At 41.7% G+C, this 13,568-nt stretch overlaps 1 protein-coding gene across 3 annotated transcripts in view; it reads right to left on the reverse strand.

The window, feature by feature from the left end:
- The window catches only part of TMEM245 (transmembrane protein 245), a 99,680-nt gene that overhangs the window by 42,407 nt on the left and 43,705 nt on the right, over window positions 1–13,568 (reverse strand). For all 3 annotated transcript variants that reach the window (XM_044386753.3, XM_026506049.4, XM_044386752.3), the window contains 2 exons: window positions 11,119–11,201; window positions 3,966–4,056 (listed from right to left, as the gene is read on the reverse strand). In XM_044386753.3, coding sequence (XP_044242688.1) covers window positions 3,966–4,056; window positions 11,119–11,201 — 174 coding nt within the window. The remainder of the gene's footprint in view (window positions 1–3,965; window positions 4,057–11,118; window positions 11,202–13,568) is intronic.

The raw sequence follows: 13,568 nt of genomic DNA on the forward strand, positions 1-13,568 counted from the left end.
TCTGTACTGTCTCCTTAGACCATGTTATGGGATAAAACTGTATCCCTCCTAAATTCACATGTTGAAATCCTGACGCCCCCGCCAATACCTCAGAATGTAACTGTATTTGGAGACAGGGTCTTTACAGAAGTAACAAAGTTAAAATGAGGCCATCAGCAGCGGCCCTAAGGCAATATGACTAGCGTCCTTATAAAAAGAGATCAGGAGACAGACACACACAGACAGAAGACCATGTGAAAAAGACACAGGCATCTATAAGCTGAGGAGAGACCCCTCAAAAGAAATCAATCCCACCAACACCTTGATCTTGGACTTCCAGCCTGCAGAACCATGAGAAAATAAATTTCCGTTGTCTGAGCACCCAGCCTGTGGTACTGTGTTATGGCAGCCCTACCACACAACACAGTTCATCTCTACTGATGGGCAGAGTGAGGCACGATCTGACGATATTCAAATTTCCACCTAGAGCCCAGATCTCTCCCCTGAGCCCCAGCTATGTACATCCAACTGCCTTTTCTGATATCTTGACTTAGCTATCTGATAGGTATCTCTAACTTAACATGCCCCAAACAGAATTACGGCTCTATCTGTCTGTAATCCACCCCCACTCCGCCCTACGCCCACCACCTCCAGGTCTTTTCATCTCAGGAAGTGGCACAGCTACCCTTCCAGGTGGGCTAACCAAAAACTCCCTTCCCTTTCACTCCATATCCAATCCATGAGTAATTCCTGTCAGAACCACCTCAAAAATATATCCCAAATGTGACCATTTCTCTCAATTCCCACTTCTACCATCCTAGCCCAAGTCATAAACATCTCCCCTGGACTACCGGAATAATATTCTTTTAGCCGGCCTCCTGTCTTCTCCATTCCTGCCACAAAACAGCCAAAATGAGCTGTCAATATCCTAAATCAGGTCACATCCCTTTCTGCTTTAAATGTTTATCTTTGTAACTAAAATAAAATCCCAACTGCTTCTTATCATCTATGGCTGGTCCTGTCACCACATCCCCCATTCCAGCCACGCTGGCTTTCTTTCTTTCCTTCAACCAAGCCTGTTCCTATTTCAAAGCCTTTGAATTTTCTATGCCCTAATCTTGAAACATTCTTTTCCCCGTGTTGGTGAAAGCATCACCTCGGAGACACTGTCAGGCATTCTAGCTAAGGCATCACCCTGGGTCACTCTCCACATTACCTGGTCACAGCACTTCTAGATCTGAAATGATTACTTGTTGACATGTTTCATGTCTGCTCCTCTCACCAGAGTAAGCTCCGGGAGGTGGGTAACTCTGGTCTACTGCTTTTTCTAGCACTTAGAACAGTGCCTGGCATATTTGTGGACTGGCTGTCACTTTCTTCATTCTAGGCGTGGGAGAAGGGACAGAGAAAACCCATTCAAGACTAATTCTCCCGCTGTCTCAGGGCAGCATCTCCAGGTACAAATTTCAGAAAGAATATATTAAGCAGAAAGGTTAGCTCAAGCAAGGATGTCGAATGAAGAAAGTAAACTAGATTTGAGCAAACTGCAAACTAGCGGATCTGGGTAGAATAATGCATGAAGGATTCAGGAGATAAGGCTGACAAGGTAGACTGGGGCAGGTAGACACGAACCTTCTCTGTTCATACCTAAACACACCCTAAAAAACTCTTCCTTTTCTGAGTATGACCTATTCCCCTAGCATTAGCCCTTTATACACTCTAGCTCTTAGGACCCAATTCTCACATGATTTTTAGCTGCATGAGATCTGAGCTTATTAGAAAAGCTAGCCCTGTAGGGGCACCTGGCTCGCTCAGTACGTTAAGCATCTGACTCTTGATTTTGGCTCTGGTCATGATCTCAGGGTTGTAGGATCAAGCCCCACATCAGGCTCCCCACTCGGCAAGGAGTCTGCTTGGGATTCTCTCTTTCCCTCTGCCACTCCTCCTCCCCCTCCCCACCCTGAGTGTGCTCTCTCTAAAATTCTAAAATAAATAAATAAATCTTTTAAAAAAAGCTACCCCTATAGTTTCAATGATACTTTATTTAAAACTTTATTGAGATAATTTACACACCTTATAATCCACCCTCTTACATGTACAATAGTTTCTTTCAGTATATTCAGAGTTATGCGACCATCACCACAATCAATTTTGGAACCTTTTCATTACCACAAAAAGCAGCTCCATACTCCTTAGCAATCACTCCCTCGTTTCTCTCAATCTCCCCTACCCCAGAAACCACTATTTTATTCTTTGTCTCTATAAATATACCACTTCTGGACATTTCGTAGAAATGGAATCATAGGTATGTGGTCTGACTGCTTCTTTTACTTAGCATAATATTTTCAAGGTTCATCCATATCGTAGAATGTATCAGTGCTTCCTTCCTTTTATGGCCAAATAATACTCCATTATAGAGATATACCACATTTTACCTATCCACTCATCAATGGACATTCAATGGCTGGTTTTAGATATTATCCCCGTGTCTTCCAAATCGGGACCATGAATATGTTACAATCTTTGTTAGCAATACCCACCTGTCTTCAACTGTCTTTCCTTTTCAAATCTTCAGCAAAAGGTTTCAAACTTATCTTTTCTCTAAGTAATTTGAAATTTATTTCTATAAAATCAAAGGCACATTTTCCAGCTCTTCCCAAATAGGTAAGAATTCCAGAACTCAAACAGATAAACCAAAAAACTAAATGCTATGCTGTCAGCAGAGTAAGTCAGCCAACATAGTTCTAGAGGTCTAAAAGCCTTCTGCAATTGCTGGATCTTCTTCTATACTAGTTTGGAGATCTATACCCATAAACTTGTCTCTCACCTACTCAGCAAATATTTTTTAAAGACTTCCATGTGGCATTTGATTGGCTCACCTGGTATGGACTCAAGAAAATCAGTTACACAGATCTTTCTTTTAACTTTTTCTCAACCACAATTCCATCCTTAGATTAGATTACTACACACATGTGTACAGTGTAATTGTCGAGATAACCTTTTTTTGAGATTTTGTTTTTAATTTTGAACAAGGAATCACATACCAATACTTTTTTTCTGGGCGTACGTCTCACTGCAACAAATCTTGTCAATCCCTAGATGTTCCTAATTACTTCAATATGTTAAAACTCCAACCTACTTTCTTTCCCATAGACAATACTGGGGAGGAGGGAGCATCCCAAATCTGTATCATGGAGTCTGACCCTTACCTGCAGTAACTGTGCCTTATCCTCTGTCCTTAATTCCCTCCACAAAGCTTCAGACAAGCCAATCTCCTCAAGCACACTCCCGCCTCCACATCTTGGCTCACATAAATATACCTTAAAATACACGATTCCTTCTCTATTCATCTAAAACCTATCATTCCTTCACGGTTTATCTCAAGTGCCACAGTAAAGCACCTAACCCAGTGCTGGGCATGCACTTCTAGCGTGTTATAGTAGAGAGAAAAGGGATTTAGAATTAGTCTTCAGTTTGAAACCAAGCTCTGCAATTTACTACATGACCACTGGGAATTTACTTAGCCTTGGTAAGCTTGTTTCTTCCTCCATAAAGGGGGCCAGACAATTTAGACTACTACAGGTTTCTTGGAAAGATTAAATGAAACAAACCCGAAACTGCCAAGCACAGTCACCAGCAGATAATAACATTTAATATTTGCTAAAAATTTTTTTTTTCTCCACAAAGCCTTATTTGACCACCCAATCTTAATGATCATTCTGTCCTAATGCACAAATAATGAATACCTACCTTGAACAAGAAGCAAAGGGCCAATGTGTCTGTTCAGGCTACTAGCACTATTAAATACAATCCTCCAGAAAGTTTACTTTCATTGTTAGGTTTCTTGTTGACTTATAGATTTAAGCCTATTTAAAAAACAGAAGCTGTTCTAAAGAGAATCTCTACTTACACTTCCTCAAAGCAGGAAGCCCCTACCAATGAAGACCCTATAGAGAGAAAGCCACAGAGAGAGGCTCTTCCCTTACCTTGTGCGTTATCCATTCTCTTCCATACTGGTACACGTTGTTAGCTGCAGAATTGAGGGCTCTTTGGACTACTTGAGCTTCAGGAAGCCAACTAATTTAAAATAAAAGAAAGAAAAAATTAAAAACTAGTACATTTTTAGTGTACTGGGTCAATAACTCTTGGAATTCCATGTATTTAAACGATCAGTAACTGACAAATCGTCGATCAGTCATCACGCGCAGGTACAAATGAATCACATGCAGGAATCTTTGACTTCCAAGCCTAACACTTAATTCTACGATCTGAGAGGCCCTTCAAGCTCTCCTTAGCTTTTAGACTCACTTTCCCCAGAACCTCCCTTTCATTCTGCTCTGTCTGGTTTCTCTGCCCATGCATGTCCCTGATCACCTGCCTTATTCAGCACCAGCCTCATTCCAGCCTCAGAGCTGCTCGGAAACCTGTGAGACATGCAAATTCTTGGGCCCAGGTCCAGACTTACTGAAAAATGGGGCTGGGGCCAATCAACCTGTACCCTAAGGATCCCTGAAAGTGATTCTGATACACGCTGCTCTAAGAACTGAGTGAAGAACGGAGAAAGAAAACAAGAAAAGAAAGAGGGTGAATCATTGTTTTCAATGGAGATCTTTTTCGTTAAGATGCGAGGAACTCCTGAGCAGAGTTCCATCTATACAAGGAGTGTCTACAAGCTTTACTCTTCATGCCATGAGACACGGCCTCCCCACTACCTTGTTAACTAAGGAGGCTGTGTCATCTGCCTTAATCAATAACACATTACATATGCCCAGTGTTTTCGGAAGGAGAAATATTTTCACATAGTCTTTATTTTTTTAAAGATTTTATTTATTTATCTGAGAGAAAGGGAGAGAGTGTGCACACAAGCAGGGGGAAGGGCAGAGGGAGAGAGAGAAGCAGACTCCCCGCTGGGCAGGGAGCCCAAAGCGGGGCTTGATCCCGGGACCCTGGGATCACAACCTGAGCCGCAGGCAGATGCTTCACTGACTGAGCCACCCAGGCGCCTCTCATATATTCTTTAAATTGTTACTTCAATGGGTTGTACACTATAGATGTTGACATTCACAAATTTAATAGTCCTGATTTCAACTATCCATGGGTGATGCCCAAAGGCCAAGGCAAGGAGTAACCATGAACTTTCCCGAGGCCTAAATATGACACAAAGCCAGCTTATGGGGAAAGAGTCAAATAGTGAGTCAAGTCAAATGTGCAACGTTCTCAACTTACAGCAGTTTTATATACTTGTGATAACTTGCATGTGTGTGTGTGTGTATGTATGTATGTGTGAGAGAGAGAGAGACACTGAGACAGACAGATGGTCCTAAGAGACAAAAAGAGAGAATCCTAAAGAGAAAGCCAACTGCCACTGACAGCCACCTAGGAAAGCACTTGTCTTTAACCAGAGAAAAAGACATTTTGGATACATTAGAAAGTGGAATGTCAAATTGGTAATGGTTTCGATCTTTAATATTAACCAGTTCTTCCTACTCCAAATAAAGCATTTCTGAAACTTTTGGCAAATTCTCAAATATTTCTCAGCAAGTGAAGACAAAACTTTAGAGATGGTTACAAATGTAATAATCTAAGTATGAAGATATGAACAGGAAATTGAGATCTTTAAATAGAGATGGGATTTGAGAGAAATTAAGTAGCTTTTAAATTATTCTAGTATTTAGAGGTTCATCAGTGCTTTGAAGGAACTGCTGAATATTCTCAATTATCTGGTACATTTTATGGGGAAAATTATACAAATTATAGTGTTAAAGTATGAGGATTCACATTAGTGTCTGAATAGATATTTAATGACTCTTGTGAGTCTATCAGGCCTGCTAAATTCTTGCTGGCTACTGTGAAAACACTTTGCCAACATACTCACACAGGTGTCCTAAGAGCTATAGATGAGAGGAGCTGTCTTGAGGCCAGGTCAAAGGTCCAGACCTCCTCACAAGGAGTGTCCTCTAGGAGACAAAGGGCCAAAACCGCCTGAGCAACCTTGGCTGGGACATGCTGGGATGTGCCTTGATCTTATACCAAGCACAGCCAATCACTAACTCTCCTATCCTAAGTCAAGAAGGATCCCTCAGGGGGCGCCTGGGTGTCTCAGTCGTTAAGCATCTGCCTTCGGCTCAGGGTGTGATCCCAGAGTCCTGAGATCGAGCCCCGCATCAGGCTCCATGCTCCACTGGGCTCCTGCTTCTCTCTCTCCCACTCCCCCTGCTTGTGTTCCGTCTCTTGCTGGCTGTCTCTCTCTCTCTCTGTGTCAAATGAATAAATAAAATCTTAAAAAAAAAAAAAAAAAAAAAAGAAGGATCCCTCAGGAGAAACCAAGTTCCTACAAATTGGACTGCCCTACCCTCATCTTCCTGGGTAAAGGTTAATCTGTATCACAATTTGACCTACCAAGAGAACAACTAAAAACAACTTAGCTTAGCCTGCTGGATTCCTCCCAAGTAAGGGAAGGGCTAAGTCACATTCAGCACCATTTTAATGTCATCTCCTAATGAGGGTCATGAAATCAACAGGCTTGAGACTAGTTAACAGAAAGTAGGAAATGGACTCCAAGTGAACAGAACCACCCAAGAATTCAGATGTGCTCCAACTTCATTTTCTTTCTTTTTTTTTTTTTTTAAAGATTTTATTTATTTATTTGACAGACAGAGAGACAGCCAGTGAGAGAGGGAACACAAGCAGGGGAGGTGGGAGAGGAAGAAACAGGCTCCCAGCGGAGGAGCCTGATGCGGGGCTCGATCCCAGAACGCCAGGATCACGCCCTGAGCCGAAGGCAGACGCTTAACGACTGAGCCACCCAGGCGCCCCTCCAACTTCATTTTCTATGAAGCTCTGTAAAGAGGACACTATCCTGTCTTTGTATCACCCATCAGCTCACCAAACACACTCATGGGAAGTTGAGGTATCTACATAGGGTATAAAATGTGCACCACACTGGAAGAAAGTATATATGACCAATTCCTTTTTTTTTTAAGGTTTAATTTATTTGAGAGAGAGAGAGAGAGTGCAAGTGGGGGGAAGGGCAGTGGGAGAGGGAGAAAAGCAGACTCCCCAGTGAGCAGGGAGCTCAACACCAGGCTTGATGTCAGGACCTTGAGATCATGACCTGAGCTGAAATCAAGAGTCGGCCACTTACCTGACTGAGCCACCCAGGTGCCCCTGACCAATTCTTAACTGTATCTCCTCCACTGAGTATACCCACATGAATTTTCCACAAAGTCAACTGCCATCTTCAGGACAGGAATCCACTTGAGTACTAAGTCTGCAAGAATCATTAGTATTCATGTCTACCCCTATTAATCTGCTGCAAAAGAATCAGACTTTACACAAATCATCAAAGTCTAAACAGCTTTTAAAAACCTTCCTGCATGGAGTGCCTGGGTGGCTCAACTCTTGATTTTGCCTCAGGTCATGATCTCGGGATTGTGAGATCAAGCCCCACGTCCGGCTCCCTGCTCAGTGCAGAGTCTGCTGGGGTTTCTCTCTCGCCCTCTGCCCCTCCCCCTGCTTGCTCATGCGCTCTAAATAACTAAAAAACAAACAAACAAAAACCTTCCTGCACGGAATATTACACAGCAATAAAAGGGAACACACTAAAAATACATACAACATCTTCAATGAATTTCAACAGAATTATGCTGTGGGTGTGGCTACAAAGGGGCGGCATGAGGATGCCTGTGGTATGGAACAGCTCTGTATCTTGACGGTGTTGACAGCTTACAGGAAGCTACACATATGATAAAGCTGTGAACACACACACACACGAGTGCATGTAAAACTAGTGAAAAGCCCACTTCCTAGTTTTGTTATTGTATTAGAGTTATGCAAGATAACAATATTAGAAGAGGTGGGGTGAAGAGTCCATGGGACCTCCCTGTGCCTTTCCTTGCCATGCCCTGTGAATCTAGAATTATTTCAAAATTTAAAAACAAGGGGCACCTGGGTGGCACAGCGGTTGAGTGTCTGCCTTCGGCTCAGGGCGTGATCCTGGCGTTGTGGGATCGAGCCCCACATCGGGCTCCTCCGCTGTGAGCCTGCTTCTTCCTCTCCCACTCCCCCTGCTTGTGTTCCCTCTCTCGCTGGCTGTCTCTATCTCTGTCGAATAAATAAATAAAATCTTTAAAAAAAAAAAAAATTTTAAAAACAAAAACAAGCAACTTTCTAAACTACTCTGACCTGGGGCTCCCCAGATTGTGTGTGCCTTCAATACAGTAGTAGAGATAATCAGTGCTATTGCAACTGAAAACGAATACAGAGGGGCTGTGGACTTATTTCCACTACAGAAGAATGACCATCAGAGAAGCCACTGAAATATTAAGGCTGCCAATTTTTTAACTTCACTCCAGATCTCCAGATCTCTCTCCTGAACTACACACAAACACAGCCAGCCAATGGCCTACCGGATGCCTCTGCTTACACTTCCCACAGGCACCTCAAACACCACAGGTAAAAAAGTAAGTGAATTTTTTCCCCACCATATCTGCTCCTCAATTTCCCATCTTGGTGAATCTACCATCATCCACCAACTTCCAAAGCTAGATTTCTTCCAACTATATCCAACTAATCACCAGCCACCCTCCTTAAGGTCTTACAAATCTGTCCAGCATGTTCATTTCCACTACAACTGTCCGCAATTAAGGGCTTCATCATCTCTCACCTCTAGTTTACTCTAGCTTAACTGGTCTAACAGGCTCAAATCTTGTACCCTGTCCATCTTTTCTCCACAGTACAGAGGGAAAAACTGTTCCAGAATGAAATCTGTTTATGCCACTTCTCTTCTTCTTAATCAAGATAATGAACATATGTACCACTCTCAAAAGTTTCCTCGTGGGGGCACCTGGGTGGCTCAGCTGTTAAACGTCTGCCTTTGGCTCAGGTCACGATCCCAGGGTCCTGGGATCGAGCCCCGCATCGGGCTCCCTGCTCAGTGAGAAGCCTGCTTCTCCCTCTCACACTCCCCTTGCTTGTGTTCCCTCTCTCGTTCTCTCTGTCAAATAAATAAATAAAATCTTAAAAAAAAAAAAGTTTTCTTGTACCCGTTTCCCCCCTCCCAGAACCAACTTCTATCCACAGACAACCACTGATCTTTCTTTTTTTTTTTTTAAATATTTTATTTATTTGACAGAGATAGACAAAGCCAGCGAGAGAGGGAACACAAGCAGGGGGAGTGGGAGAGGAAGAAGCAAGCTCATAGCAGAAGAGCCTGATGTGGGGCTCGATCCCATAATGCCGGGATCACGCCCTGAGCCGAAGGCAGAGGCTTAACCGCTGTGCCACCCAGGCGCCCCAACCACTGATCTTTCTGTCACTATAGATTAGTTTGCAGTATGAACTGGTTGTTGTTTTGTTTTTTTTTTTTGTCTGACTTCTTTCACTCAGCATAATTATTTGGAGATTCAACCATGCTGCTACATTTACAGTTCAATTTTATCTAATGCTAAGTATTATTCCTTTATATGGATATACTACAATTTGTAATCAGAAATATTAAGGGCAAGCACTTTGAGTATGCTTTGGGTAACAGGAGATAAGTGCAGAGAAATATATTTTGAAAGATGTCTTTTTAAGGATATTCAAATATGATTTTAAACCAAGTTCAAGAAATGTCCAAACAGGTTTCACATAAAGAAATAGTCAATTGAGGGGCGCCTGGGTGGCACAGCGGTTGGGCGTCTGCCTTCGGCTCAGGGCGTGATCCTGGCGTTATGGGATCGAGCCCCACATCAGGCTCCTCTGCTATGAGCCTGCTTCTTCCTCTCCCACTCCCCCTGCTTGTGTTCCCTTTCTCGCTGGCTGTCTCTATCTCTGTCAAATAAATAAATAAAATCTTTAAAAAAAAAAAAAAAAAAGAAATAGTCAATTGAAAGGAGAAAACCAAGCTAAATCTCAATTTACAACCCTAAAACTAGCTATGTCCTACTTAAATTAGTGACTACCTTGGAGTTAGTTTAAGAAAAAAAAGAAAAAAGGAGGCCATACAATTTGTCATCAACAGGTGACATAAAACCTCTCTCACAGGGGCACCTGGATGGCTCATCAGTTGGGCGTCTGCCTTCAGCTCAGGTCATGATTTCAGGGTCCTGGGATCAAGCCCCACGTTCGGCTCCTGATCACAGGGAACCTGCTTCTCCCTCTCCCTCCTGCTTGTGCTCTCTCTCTCTCTCTCTCAAATAAATAAAATCTTAAAAAAAAAAAAAAAAAAGGAAAGAAAGAAAAAACTCTGTCACAGAAGCCAAATTAAACAAGTACACAAAGAAATCCTCTAAGACAGGGGTTGGCAAATTTCTTCTGTAAAGGGCCAGAGAGTAAGTATTTCAGGCTCTTGGGGACATAAAACCTATGTCACAAATACTCAATTCTACCTGTTCTTGCAGCCCCCAAACAGCCATAGACAGTACGTAAATGAATGACCGTGGTTTGTTCTAATAAACCTTTACAGAAGCAGGTGGCTGGATTTCACCCTGAGCCACAGATTGCCAACCTTGCTTCCAAAATGATACAAAGTGAGGGCTCTTGGGTGGCTCAGTCAGTTAAGCGTCTGACTCAGTTTTGGCTCAGGTCATAATCTCAGGGTAATGAGATCGAGCCCCATGTCGGGCTCCGTGCTCAGCTGCAGGTCCGCTTGCGATTCTCTCCCTATTCCTCTCCCTCTGCCCCTCCTCCCGCTCATGCTCCCTCTCTGAAATAAATAAATCTAAAAAAAAAAAAAAAAAAAAAAAACAAGATACAATGTGGAAACACTGCTGATTCTGCCGCTGGGGGATTATCCCAATTTGCTTAACCTTTGATCCTGATTCCTTGTCTGTGAAATGGGGATAGTCTCCTCATTCTCCTCAGTCACTGTGAGGAACACAGGACACACTATAGGTGAAAGTGCTTTGCAAACCATAAACATATTATAAATTGCAAATCTCGCTTCAAATATAAAGACATTGGCCATAAACTGTTCCCAAGATCTCCCACCATCCCCCAAAACATGCCGTTCTTATGCAAAAATGACAATATTCATCAAAGCTTTTCTCTTTCCGTCTTTCCTCTTCCAAGGTAGCCACATCAGTGAAGATCGTTTCGCGAAAACAGATACTGAACCTCAGGCACCCATTTCTATTTTTGCTAAAATAATATTCTTACTTTGCCCACTCGGGGTGATTTGCTAGAGTCTCATTAATCAAATTGCTTGTGACTTCAATCATGTGTACACTCTCTTGATGGACCTGTATTATGGAGAGGAGAGAAAAGAATCTCAATAAAAAATAAGCTCAATTTAACATTTATTTTTCTACACTACTATTGGAACAATGCTTTTAGAGTCAAATAGTTATACATCTTAGTTTTAATTAATTTAGAAACCTGTACTGAATAGCTGTTAGGCATAATGTCCTATGACCCTCAGTATGGAAAATATATAATAGCTCGCCTTCAAGAAGCTCAACTTCAGGAAAAATTACATAAAAAGATACATTCAAATACTTATACAAAAGCCAAAGAGGTAAATATATTCAGTTCACACACCTGTGTCTATAGTATATGTAAGCAATATCAACACCGCATGAGCTTATAAAATTATGCTGCAGTGTGAGACATACAAGCAAATAAGGAATTTAGTAAGGTTTCTGAAAAAAAAAAAAAAAAAGCCAGCTGAAACTGCATCTCAGCATTTACCTTGCTAAATAAATAACCAACAAAACGAGGGGATGGGGTGCCTGGGTGGCTCAGTTGGTTAAACGTCTAACTCCTGATCTCAGCTCAGGTCATGACCTCAGGGTTGTGAGATCAAGCCCTGTGTCGGGATCCCCGCTCAGCATGGAGTCTGCTTGAGATTTTCTCTCTCCCTCTGCCCTTCGCACTCTCACCCTCTAACATTAACTATTAAAAAAAAAAAGAGAGAGAGAGCAATAAAAAGAAACAAGCCAGTGTCAGAGAACATGCTCTATATTTTACTATTTTTTAAAAGATTTCTTGGACAGAGAGAGCGAAAAAGAGAGTGACAGTGGGAGGGGCAGAGGGAGAAGCAGACTCCCCATTGAGCAGGGAGCCTGACTTGGGGCTTACTTCCCAAGATCATGACCCGAGCCGAAGGCAGCCACTTAACTGACTGAGCCATCCAGTTGCCCCTATATTTTACTATTTTTTAATTAGGTATATTGAGTATATGGTTTATCCTGATATTCCATGTTTACTTGAAAGAACATGATTCTGCTGTTGTCACTTCACACTGGCTGACAGTGTTTTTCAAGACCTTTATATTCTTATTAATTTGCTATCTACTTATTCTCTCAATTATTGCAAGAAGAGTATTACTGAATCCCTAACTATAATCATTGGTTTGTCTATTTCTCCTTTTAATTCTGAATATTTTGCGTCATGTATTTTAGAGATCTATTGTTAGGAACATACACATTTAAAATTGGTATGTCCTACTGCAGTATTACCTCTCATCATTATGAAAGTCCTTATTTCTTGTCTTCAGTAATATCTAAAAAATTGTCTGATATTAATATAATCACTCTACAGTTCTTATGTTTAGTTTGCATGGTGTATCTGTTTTCATCCTTTTACTATCAATCTTTTTATGGCTTTGAATTTCAAGGGCAAATCACTTATAGATACCACTGAGCTAGAACTCGCTGTTTTATATCCAGTCTGAAAATCTCTGCCATTTGATTATTTAATTGCCTCACATTTAATATACCCATTGATATGACTGGATTTAGGTCTGCTATTTTGCTATTTGCTTTCTGTCTCATCCCTATTATTCTTTTACTGCCTTCTGTGTTAAGCAATTATATTTTAATATACCATTTTAGGTCTCTAAAATTTGTTAGTGGTTACTCTTTATCTTAAGCTTACCCCATTTTTATCACAGACCACCTCAAGTTAATACTAACTTACCTCCAATAAAATATAAGAACTTCATACCAGTATAATTGTTTCCCAGTCTTTTTTTTTCTTTAAAGATTTTATTTATTTATTCGACAGAGATAGAGACAGCCAGCGAGAGAGGGAACACAAGCAGGGGGAGTGGGAGAGGAAGAAGCAGGCTCATAGCGGAGGAGCCTGATGTGGGGCTCGATCCCAGAACGCCGGGATCACGCCCTGAGCTGAAGGCAGATGCTTAACCGCTGTGCCACCCAGGCGCCCCTCCCAGTCTTCTTCTTTGTGCTATGGTTATACATATATAGTTCATCTATGTGTATTATAAACTCTACAATACAGTGTTTCTTACTTTTCTTTAAATAGTCCGTTTGTTTAACTGAAAAGGGGGGGAATATAATTTTTATATATACCCACATATTTACCAGGTGTTCTTCATTCCTCTCTTTGGATACAGGTTATTTCTGGAATCATTTCTCTTCCGTCTGAAGGAATTCCTTTAGCATTCCTTATACTGTAGGTCTGCTATTAACAAATTCTCAGTTTTGGTTATCTAGAAATACTTTTATTTTGCCTTTACTTTTAAAGAATAGTTTCAGAGGGGCACCAAGGTGGCTCAGTCAGTTAAGCATCTGCCTTCGGCCCAGGTCATGATCCCAGAGTTCTGGGATCGAGCCCCGCATCGGGCTCCCTGCTCTCTCAGTCTC

Source organism: Ursus arctos, unplaced genomic scaffold (genome assembly GCF_023065955.2).
Source record: "Ursus arctos isolate Adak ecotype North America unplaced genomic scaffold, UrsArc2.0 scaffold_18, whole genome shotgun sequence".
Lineage (NCBI taxonomy): Eukaryota > Metazoa > Chordata > Mammalia > Carnivora > Ursidae > Ursus > Ursus arctos.